At 31.7% G+C, this 12,258-nt stretch overlaps 1 protein-coding gene across 2 annotated transcripts; it reads left to right on the top strand.

The window, feature by feature from the left end:
• The first annotated feature begins 4,543 nt into the window (after nucleotides 1–4,543).
• LOC139899109 (mitochondrial import receptor subunit TOM40-1-like) lies at nucleotides 4,544–9,158 on the top strand. 2 transcript variants are annotated; one of them, XR_011777317.1, is made up of 12 exons: nucleotides 4,544–4,877; nucleotides 5,811–5,892; nucleotides 5,966–6,065; nucleotides 6,149–6,244; nucleotides 6,330–6,380; nucleotides 6,531–6,596; nucleotides 6,671–6,772; nucleotides 7,586–7,654; nucleotides 7,759–7,842; nucleotides 8,424–8,519; nucleotides 8,751–8,877; nucleotides 9,014–9,158. XR_011777317.1 is itself a non-coding variant. In XM_071881926.1 (11 exons), exons 1-11 carry the CDS (start codon nucleotides 4,748–4,750, stop codon nucleotides 8,805–8,807), a joined length of 933 nt encoding a protein of 310 aa, XP_071738027.1. In that variant the 5' UTR covers nucleotides 4,544–4,747; the 3' UTR covers nucleotides 8,808–9,133. The 2 variants fall into 2 exon arrangements, 1 of the variants encoding a protein (XP_071738027.1); XM_071881926.1 differs by having other exon boundaries at nucleotides 8,751–9,133.
• Nucleotides 9,159–12,258: the final 3,100 nt, after the last annotated feature.

Here is a 12,258-nt window from a genome sequence, read left to right as displayed (position 1 = left end):
CATCATCGGAATTCTCGTCGGAATCCGATTCATCGGAGAATTGGTAATCCTCCCAATATTTTGCTTCCTTGGCGGAAACACCATTGACCATAATTAACCTTGGTCGGTTGGTTGAGGATTTTCTTTTACTTAACCGTTTTATTATTTCCCCCACCGGTTCTATTTCTTCATCCGGTTCCGATTCTTCTTCCGGTTCCGATTCTTCTTCCGGTTCCGACTCTTCTTCCGGTTCCTCTTCGGGAACTTGTGAATCAGTCCACGAATCATTCCAATTTACATTTGACTCTTCATTATTATTAGGTGAGTCAATGGGACTTGTTCTAGAGGTAGACATCTATCACATAATATCAAACGCGTTAAGAGATTAATATATCACATAATATTCACATGTTAAAAATATATAGTTTCCAACAAAATTTGTTAAGCAATCATTTTTCAAGTAAACACGGTCGAAGTCCAGACTCACTAATGCATCCTAACAAACTCGATAAGACACACTAATGCAAAATTCTGGTTCTCTAAGACCAACGCTCTGATACCAACTGAAATGTCCCGTTCTTATTGATTAAAAACGTTCCATATTAATTGATTTCGTTGCGAGGTTTTGACCTCTATATGAGACGTTTTTCAAAGATTGCATTCATTTTAAAACAAACCATAACCTTTATTTCATCAATAAAGGTTTAAAAAGCTTTACGTAGATTATCAAATAATGATAATCTAAAAAATCCTGTTTACACACGACCATTACATAATGGTTTACAACACAAATATGTTACAACAAAATAAGTTTCTTGAATGCAGTTTTTACACAATATCATACAAGCATGGACTCCAAATCTCGTCCTTATTTAAGTATGCGACAGCGGAAGCTCTTAATAATCACCTGAGAATAAACATGCTTAAAACGTCAACAAAAATGTTGGTGAGTTATAGGTTTAACCTATATATATCAAATCATAATAATAGACCACAAGATTTCATATTTCAATACACATCCCATACATAGAGATAAAAATCATTCATATGGTGAATACCTGGTAACCGACATTAAAAAGATGCATATATAAGAATATCCCCATCATTCCGGGACACCCTTCGGATATGATATAAATTTCGAAGTACTAAAGCATCCGGTACTTTGGATGGGGCTTGTTGGGCCCGATAGATCTATCTTTAGGATTCGCGTCAATTAGGGTGTCTGTTCCCTAATTCTTAGATTACCAGACTTAATAAAAAGGGGCATATTCGATTTCGATAATTCAACAATAGAATGTAGTTTCACGTACTTGTGTCTATTTTGTAAATCATTTATAAAACCTGCATGTATTCTTATCCCAAAAATATTAGATTTTAAAAGTGGGACTATAACTCACTTTCACAGATTTTTACTTCGTCGGGAAGTAAGACTTGGCCACTGGTTGATTCACGAACCTATAACAATATATACATATATATATCAAAGTATGTTCAAAATATATTTACAACACTTTTAATATATTTTGATGTTTTAAGTTTATTAAGTCAGCTGTCCTCGTTAGTAACCTACAACTAGTTGTCCACAGTTAGATGTACAGAAATAAATCGATAAATATTATCTTGAATCAATCCACGACCCAGTGTATACGTATCTCAGTATTGATCACAACTCAAACTATATATATTTTGGAATCAACCTCAACCCTGTATAGCTAACTCCAACATTCACATATAGAGTGTCTATGGTTGTTCCGAAATATATATAGATGTGTCGACATGATAGGTCGAAACATTGTATACGTGTCTATGGTATCTCAAGATTATATAATATACAATACAAGTTGATTAAGTTATGGTTGGAATAGATTTGTTACCAATTTTCACGTAGCTAAAATGAGAAAAATTATCCAATCTTGTTTTACCCATAACTTCTTCATTTTAAATCCGTTTTGAGTGAATCAAATTGCTATGGTTTCATATTGAACTCTATTTTATGAATCTAAACAGAAAAAGTATAGGTTTATAGTCGGAAAAATAAGTTACAAGTCGTTTTTGTAAAGGTAGTCATTTCAGTCGAAAGAACGACGTCTAGATGACCATTTTAGAAAACATACTTCCACTTTGAGTTTAACCATAATTTTTGGATATAGTTTCATGTTCATAATAAAAATCATTTTCTCAGAATAACAACTTTTAAATCAAATTTTATCATAGTTTTTAATTAACTAACCCAAAACAGCCCGCGGTGTTACTACGACGGCGTAAATCCGGTTTTACGGTGTTTTTCGTGTCTCCAGGTTTTAAATCATTAAGTTAGCATATCATATAGATATAGAACATGTGTTTAGTTGATTTTAAAAGTCAAGTTAGAAGGATTAACTTTTGTTTGCGAACAAGTTTAGAATTAACTAAACTATGTTCTAGTGATTACAAGTTTAAACCTTCGAATAAGATAGCTTTATATGTATGAATCGAATGATGTTATGAACATCATTACTACCTTAAGTTCCTTGGATAAACCTACTGGAAAAGAGAAAAATGGATCTAGCTTCAATGGATCCTTGGATGGCTCGAAGTTCTTGAAGCAGAATCATGACACGAAAACAAGTTCAAGTAAGATCATCACTTGAAATAAGATTGTTATAGTTATAGAAATTGAACCAAAGTTTGAATATGATTATTACCTTGTATTAGAATGATAACCTACTGTAAGAAACAAAGATTTCTTGAGGTTGGATGATCACCTTACAAGATTGGAAGTGAGCTAGCAAACTTGAAAGTATTCTTGATTTTATGTAACTAGAACTTGTAGAATATATGAAGAACACTTAGAACTTGAAGATAGAACTTGAGAGAGATCAATTAGATGAAGAAAATTGAAGAATGAAAGTGTTTGTAGGTGTTTTTGGTCGTTGGTGTATGGATTAGATATAAAGGATATGTAATTTTGTTTTCATGTAAATAAGTCATGAATGATTACTCATATTTTTGTAATTTTATGAGATATTTCATGCTAGTTGCCAAATGATGGTTCCCACATGTGTTAGGTGACTCACATGGGCTGCTAAGAGCTGATCATTGGAGTGTATATACCAATAGTACATACATCTAAAAGTTGTGTATTGTACGAGTACGAATACGGGTGCATACGAGTAGAATTGTTGATGAAACTGAACGAGGATGTAATTGTAAGCATTTTTGTTAAGTAGAAGTATTTTGATAAGTGTATTGAAGTCTTTTAAATGTGTATAAATACATATTAAAACACTACATGTATATACATTTTAACTGAGTCGTTAAGTCATCGTTAGTCGTTACATGTAAGTGTTGTTTTGAAACCTTTAGGTTAACGAGCTTGTTAAATGTTGTTAACCCAATGTTTATAATATCAAATGAGATTTTAAATTATTATATTATCATGATATTATCATGTATGAATATCTCTTAATATGATATATATACATTAAATGTCTTTACAACGATAATCGTTACATATATGTCTCGTTTAAAAATCATTAAGTTAGTAGTCTTGTTTTTACATATGTAGTTCATTGTTAATATACTTAATGATATATTTACTTATCATAGTATCATGTTAACTATATATATATCCATATATATGTCATCATATAGTTTTTACAAGTTTTAACGTTCGTGAATCACCGGTCAACTTGGGTGGTCAATTGTCTATATGAAACATATTTCAATTAATCAAGTCTTAACAAGTTTGATTGCTTAACATGTTGGAAACATTTAATCATGTAAATATCAATCTCAATTAATATATATAAACATGGAAAAGTTCGGGTCACTACAGTACAAGCCGCCGATCCTCGTATTGTCTTATTGTATGCTAGTTGGTAGTTAGCATGTGTTGTTGTTAGTATATAGCTTGTGTGTGGCTTAAGCTTTATCTGTTAGATAGATTCCATTCACTTAGCGGTGAGCTAATCCGCCACATTTTTTCCCTTGCAGGTTTAGATACTGCTAGTCGGGATGGGTAATGATGACATGTTTGACAACCCTACTCTGATGTGGACTTTTATTTAAATAATATTTTGTAATAACGTAACACCGTTGTGTAAACTTAAACTTAATTACACGAATTAATGTAATGACGTGACTTATATTGTGTTTATTAGTAAAGTCTTCCGCTGTGTTAAAAAAAAACGGCTGGTGTTACAAGTTGGTATAATTATTACACTGTATTTTTTTTAACTTTATAGTTTTATCATTAATTAACTAAAAAACTCTCTCGTTTTTGTAATTTAAAAAATTTCATTATTACACTGTATTTTTTCTATATTTTTTTAACTTTACAACTTTATCATTAATTAATTAACTAAAAAACTCTCTCGTTTTTGTAATTTAATTAATTAATCGAAAGAAATCTTGTAAATTCATTAAATTTAATTTTTAAAAATGAACAATTAATATAAATTATCTTGAGAAGAAATACAGTATTTAACAATTAATTAATTGGTCTTTATAAAGTATAAATAAATAAATTTAGATAAATAAATTATTTTACATCGGAAGTAGCCAGCTTTTATTTTAGAGTTATAGCAAGCCGACTTGATATACCGAACCAGCTCCCCCACTCGCAACGCTAAGGGTTTTGGTTTACCAAACTCACTGAAAACACAAACTTCAATGGCCGCAATCATCATCATCATCACCATACAATAAACCATTACACATCTCACTCACTCACTAGGATCTAACGGAGTATTCCTTTGCGATCAATCGACGTTAATTACAACTCACAATGGCAACTCTGATTCAACCACCGCCTACACAACCGCCGCAGGCAGCTGAAGCTGTCAAGCCGGAAAAAGTTGATTACTTGAACTTACCGTGTCCAATTCCGTACGAAGAGATCCATCGTGAAGCTATGAGTTAGTATCTTTCGTTGATCTTAAACCCTAGCTACCTCATGTCACTTAATTAGTGATTTTTGTTGATTAACTATGAAATTGTTGTTGATTTAAATTAATTAACGGCGTGATGTTATATGTACTTATTTTTATAGATTTTTAGTCTTTTAAACCCTAATTTGAAACGATAGACTGAAATTATTTTTACCTGTTATGTTAATGGAAATAGTTTAAGCTACTTTGGTGAGTATTAGCTGTGTAAATTAGTGATTTTGGAATTTATGTGATGTGATATAGTGATTTAGTGTTAGTTGGTGATAATTTGACTAACGTATAGTGATTTAGTGTTAGACAAAGCTATCATAGAAAAGTAGAGACGAAATCACGTATAGTGCAAGTTATACAACCACAGAAAAATTTGGATTATTGTCATTTAAGTTATTGAGGTATGGTAAATAGTAATCGAAAGTTAGACTTGATTTAGAGTTAATGTGTGTATTGGTAGAAGAAGTCGATAGGTCAGACTCTTTCTAATAAGATTTGAAGATGCGGCAATGGATCACTTGTTTATGTCATGGTGCTATGTCACATAAGATGGGGACATGGTCCAATTCTTTATATCTCATTTTATGGCACGTGTGCTCGAATTTGAAGATCAAGAAATGATCACATATCAGTATCATTGTGTCATGCCATACTTAATTGGATTTGAACACAAAACACAAAGTTATCTTATATGTTAATCATCTCTTATATTGAACACACTCAATGTCTAAATTCTATGAAGAGTCTATATAACTATGTTATGCAGTATGAGATATTTTATATATGTTTGTACTGTTTTAAATATGATTGGATCTGAAAATGAAGAAACAGCAAAAGTTTATCTTTTACTCCGTATGTTATTATGTTAATTGTCTTATTTTGTATGAAACACACTTTGATTCTATGCAGTGTCTTTGAAACCTGAGCACTTTGAAGGTATGCGTGTTGATTTTACAAAGGGTCTAAATCAACGATTCTCATTAAGTCACAGGTAACCCAGCTACCACATTTAACTTGTTAATTGTCTCTTATATGTCTTATGAATTATGAATTTGACTTGCCAGTATTGTTATGGGACCCACGGAAGTTCCCTCGCAATCTCCTGAGACAATTAAAATTCCTACCGCGAACTATGAGTTTGGTGCTAACTTTCTAGACCCAAAGGTAGATTATTTGGAATTTATACACTCAATCTTTTGCATATAACTATCAGTCTCACTTAAATATTGGTTTTTGGGTTTTCTAAGTGTATGCTTTTTGGGAGAATCTTGACTGATGGGCGGCTAAGTGCTCGAGTGAAATGTGACTTGTCTGAAAATCTTACCATGAAAGCCAATGCGCAGGTAAGAATAATGAATCATGTGTTGTTGATATTCACATTGTTTAAATATAAAATTTGTCATTAATTCAGTTTTATGTTGTCATCAGCTTACAAACGAGCCTCACATGTCACATGGAATGTTCAACTTCGACTATAAGGTAAATTTGTTATTTTTGTTTGGGTCTTTATGTGCTTATATGTCTTTATTTTAGTGTATTTTATGACATTTCTAATAGAGCTTGGGTGTCATCTGGTTTGTTTTTATGCAACCCTAAACTTTGTTAAGGAAAATCATTTTTTTTATGCAGGGTACGGACTACAGGACTCAGTTTCAACTAGGAAATGGTGGCCTGCTTGGAGCTAGTTATATTCAGGTACACGATTTGTTACTGCAGAAATGTGATTAGAAGTGATTAGTTTTTACTGATTGGTGATATTCTGGTTGCAGAGTGTGACTCCCAACCTTTCCTTAGGTGGGGAAGTATTCTGGGCTGGTCAGCATAGGAAATCAGGTCTTGGTTATGCTGCGCGTTACAACACAGATAAATGGGTATCTTTTCTCAGTTACATATTTTGAACATTGTCATACCATTCTTTGAATTCTGCATATGCTGTGAATTGTTTTATACTATCATGTACGTGCACTTTCTTTTAATTTAGTGATAGTTCTAGTAGTTATCCTTGTTTGGTTAATCCAAACTTATTTTTCATCGACTTTTCTTAAGCTTTTGTTTTTCTCCTCCTCCTCCTTATTCTTCTTCTTCTTCTTCTCTTGCTTGATGATATCATGTGGTCATGTCTTGTGCAAGTAGTGTGGTGGGATAATGGGTCAAAACTGGTTCTGGGTGTAACATGCCAATTTTAGTATGAATTGTAACAACTGGGCTGTAATGGGTTGACCCATAGATATTTGGTCCATCTTTCTTTATAAGTCTGTAATGTATTATTGTATTATTTATAATCACGTTAACAACATTAACTCAAGAAGAATTGAAATCTTCGAATAAAATGATGTAGGAGGCTCATCAAGTGAAAACAGACTTCAAGCATCGTTTGATTTGATCCTTTCAGCTCATTTAACTCGTTATTTGACCCGTTTGATACAGAAATTTAAGCCATTTTATTCGAAATATCATATGTAGATATGATATGATCCTTAGCTGGGAGTGCGAATTGACTGTTTTTGTCGTGATTAGTTTTGTTTTCCTTGTTTATTTCTTTTTTATTTGTTGAGTATATGATTTTCTTGTTTTTAATTTGGTTGTGTCACCATACCAATAATTATCATATGATTATATCAACCCCGATTCTGTTTTATTAATACTTTTAGACTTACTAAAATTAACATTTTCATATCTTGCAGGTTGCCTCTGGACAAGCTGCTAGTACTGGAATGGTGGCTCTTAGTTATGTTCAAAAAGTGTCTGAAAAGGTTACCAATTTAAAGTTCTCTATTATTATATTATTGTTTGCTATTTAGCTATGTTTCATTGCGCACACCAACTTTATACGCCATTCTTAATTTCATTGGTATAGGTCTCTCTCGCAACAGATTTGATGTACAATTACATGTCAAGAGATGTTACTGCTAGCTTTGGGTATGATTATATACTCCGTCAGGTAATTCAACTACTTCTTCACTTTTAATCACATTCGCAGGTGGCTTTTTGACGATTTAATCATGAATGAGTAGATTATGGTTGTATTTTTTGTTTAACGGGTCAAAGAAGTAAATTGAAAATTAGCTAAAAATACTCAAAAGTTTATTGTGAATGCATAAACTCTCATATAGTTTTGTTCGATCGAGGATTAGATTATAATTGTGGATGCATAAATTCCCATTAGATTATGATTTATGAATGAAATTCTGTAACTTTGTTGCTTAAGTTTGACATTCTAGCTGTTCACACAAAGTGGCCCACCACTTTCCAGTTTCTTTTCATCAACCTCAATAAATGAGTTCAAGAAGTTTATTGATCACAATATTGACAGTTTGTTTCACGCTCTGTATAATTTACATACGGTATATTAAATTTCAAGGCCTTACAATAATTGTAGTTAATTGATCACAATATTGACAGTTTGTTGTTGTGTCATTAACTCGATTTAACTTTATTATTGTATTTGCCAGTTCAATTTAACACTAGTACAGATGAACTTACCAAATCTGTTTGCCCATAAACTCGTTTTCATATTGACAGTGTCGTCTAAGAGGAAAGATCGACTCAAATGGCTGTGCGTCTGCATTTCTCGAAGAAAGGCTAAATATGGGTTTAAATTTCATTCTGTCAGCCGAGGTTAGTACTTTTTGTCACTCATTTATAAATTCCGACAACTAGTTCAACATAAACACTGTGTCTATACATTCACCATATGTTGTATTGCCTTCTCATATCATGTTTAATAGTGAATATTGATAGTGATTGGGTCCTAAAACCTTACGTGTGGATTTTTAATTTTTAACCCTGTTAACGTGCACTAATCTCTAAACCTTTAGTAACATTTTATAATGGAATGATGTCATGCAGCTAGACCACAGGAAGAAAGACTACAAGTTCGGGTTTGGGTTGACAGTTGGAGAATAGATAAAAAAAAACATCTTTGATGCGATGTCTAGGATTTAAACTTATTTCGAGTGACAGTTTGTCATACCAGGTATGATTTTTTTATGATAATAGACCAAGACAAAGAGTCAGTTTTGTACTTGTTTTTTAAGCAGCATTATTTGTGGCTACAATCCAGCTGCATAGACCGTGTAAGAGCATAATTTGTAGTTTTTAAAAATTTACAGATTGGATACGTAGTTCAATCGAGCTCCTATAAAGCTGCTGTAGAATGCATCGAAAATGCAAATTGACAATACATTTCTTTCGGAATATATTTTGAACGTTATTTCAAATAAACGCTACGTATGAACTTGTGTATGTTGCGGGTTGGGTGGAGTCAAAAAGAGGATTTTTTGTGTGGGTGTGTCGAATGTAAATTAATGCATTCGTTGAACCAAAACATTGGGATTCTCGGACCGGAACAATGGGATTCGCTCGACCGAAGGGAGAGAAGCGGGCTAACCCAAGAGAGAGACTAGCCCTAATTGCTCTTAGAGAGAGGATATTACCTCGCCGATGCAATTTATTCGAAATGGACAACACTTGTATTTTTTGAAACGGCTAAAATTTTATTAATGCTCAAAAAACATATACAATAAAGGAACTAGCAAAGCGCTAGAGCCACGGAAAAAAGAAGCAGCAAAAATTACATAGGATTACATGGTCAAGTACAATTTTGCTTTGAGATTTCAAACAAGAAAAAGCGAGTAATCTAATACAATTGGGACAACACTTGTGAAGTGCTTTAAATGTCCGATTGAGAAAAGAAATATGAAATTTGAGAGATCTCGAGATGTTGCAAAAAAAGATGTTGAACGTGCATTCACAGTGTGTCAATATCGGTTGGTCAATTTTCAAAAATCAAACAGATCATATATAACTTCAACAAGATATAAGGAACCATGTACATTTGTGTAATTTTACACAACAATGATAACAAACGACAATAAAAATAACATTCGTCAACTTGACAAAGACTAACTCGCATATATGAATAAATCTTTACGGTGTTCATGGTCGGAGAGTGTTGAAGCTCATCAACGTGCGTACATGATTAGGTGATAGGGGAATGCACTACCGCTTTGAATGCACTTTTTACTTTAGAACAGGGTTATCAAATAGTATATGTCTTCCTGATAATTTTCGTGTTTGACTTGATCATAATAACTGATTTCATAGTTTTTGTTTATAATTGTAATTTTTTAAGTTAATGAATACTGTATAATCCTATTTTATCGCCTCATAAAGATAGTTGTGGCTGTTAAACCAAATTCTTAATAATTGATGCTTGAAGGTGACGTTTTCGAATAAAGATTCAATAGCTAAGATCTAGACATTTGTGACAAGCGATTCAACCTCAATCTGCCATCTCAACAATATATATTTATGACATGGCCCATTTATTTTAAAGGTTTTAAAAATGTTACGTTTTGTGCAACCGTTCTGTTGATTAATACTACTCCGTAGTAGTTAGTACATTATTAGTAGTTAGTACATTATTCAATATTATTGAATTTATTCATATATATATATATATATATATATATATATATATATATATATATATATATATATATATATATATATATATATAGGGGCAGGATCAATGGGGAAGTAACCAATCGAGGGAAAGCGGGGGAAGAAATTTTTTTTTTTCGTTTTTTTTGAACTTTTTTTTTTTCGGCATCAAGATCACATTAAAATATGAACATTTAGAAGAGACACTTCGTGATGAATGTTATTATTTAGGCAGGAAAACGATCGACAAAAATAACATTCAAGATAATATTGTTCGTAAAGAATATGAACGTTTTTTTTCTTCATGTTTTGTGAAGTAAAATTTAGCCCGATTTTGAGTTTAGGGTTTAGGTTTAGGGTTTAGGGTTTGGTGTTTTGGGCTAAACTCTAAACCGTTGGTGTTAAAAACTCAATCTAAATTCTAAATCTAAACCCTAAATCTAAACCCTAAACCCTAATATCTAAACCCTATAAACCCTAATATCTAAACCCTAATATCTATACCCCAATAGCTAAAACCTCAACATACGCTCGAAAAACACGATAATTGTTATATATTACTTCTTCGAGCGTTTTCTCGCCAAAATAAAAATATTTATCACAAAGTGTCTCTACTAAATGTTCATATTTTCATCTCATCTATAATGTTCGTGAACAAAGTTTTTTCAAAAAACGAAAACAAAAAAATAATGACATTCATCACAAATCGTCTTTTTTAAATGTTCATATTTTCATCTAATCTATAATGTTCGTGAACAAAGTTTTTAAAAAAAAAAAAAAAAAATTCTCCCCCCACTTCCCCCCAAAAAAGTGCTTCCCTTTTGATTTTATATATATATATATATATATATATATATATATATATATATATATATATATATATATATATATATATATGTCATACCCCGTCCTAATCTATCTGGACGAAGTCATCAACATCTGGTCCCATTGCGAGGTACTGACCTCTATATGCCATGAATGACTCCAAGTAATATCTTTAAATTGAGCAAATGTACAGCGGAAGGTTTCTTTCATACCTGAGAATAAACATGCTTAAAAGTGTCAACCAAAAGGTTGGTGAGTTCATATGTTTATCATAACAATCATTTCAATAATTTCAATAGACCACAAGATTTAATTTTTATAGTTAACTGCAGGAACACTCATCTGCAAAAATTATAATACAGGAACACTCATCTGTATAAAAATCCATTCATATGGTGAACACCTAGTAACCGACATTAACAAATGCATATAGAATATCCCCAAATATACAGGTACACTCATCTGTATATAAAATCGAAGTACCAAAGCATCCATAACCTGGATGGGGTTTGTTAGGCCCATAGATTTATCTTCAGGATTCGCGTCAATTAGGGGTTTTGTTCCTTAATTCTTAGGCTACCAAGCTAAAAAGGGGCATATTCAATTTAATAATTCAGCCATATAATGTAGTTTCAATTACTTGTATCTATTTCGTAAAACATTTATAAAAGCAGCGCATGTATTCTCAGTCCGAAAAATATATATTGCAAAAGCATTGAAAAAAGGAGCAAATGAAACTCACAATACGATATTTTGTAGTAAAAATATGCATACGACGGAACTGAACAATGCAAGGTTGGCCTCGGATTCACGAACCTAGATCATTTACATATATATTAACACATATAATAATATTTAGACAAGTTTATGTATTAATATTAATGTACTTGTTATATTAATAATTCATATATTATTTATTATAATTTTTACATATTAATGTTTAGAATATTCTGTAATGTATAGTATTTTTATATTTTGTGTATCACTTAATTTTTATTATATAAAAGTAACATTTTGTTTAAGAATATATAGTATGTAATATTAGTATAGATATGTAATAAATATATTTTATATAAATAATATTTGT

Source organism: Rutidosis leptorrhynchoides, chromosome 3 (genome assembly GCF_046630445.1).
Source record: "Rutidosis leptorrhynchoides isolate AG116_Rl617_1_P2 chromosome 3, CSIRO_AGI_Rlap_v1, whole genome shotgun sequence".
Classification (NCBI taxonomy): Eukaryota; Viridiplantae; Streptophyta; class Magnoliopsida; order Asterales; family Asteraceae; genus Rutidosis; species Rutidosis leptorrhynchoides.
The sequence above is the reverse complement of the archived record's forward strand: the minus strand, read 5'-3'. Positions and strand labels throughout refer to the sequence as shown.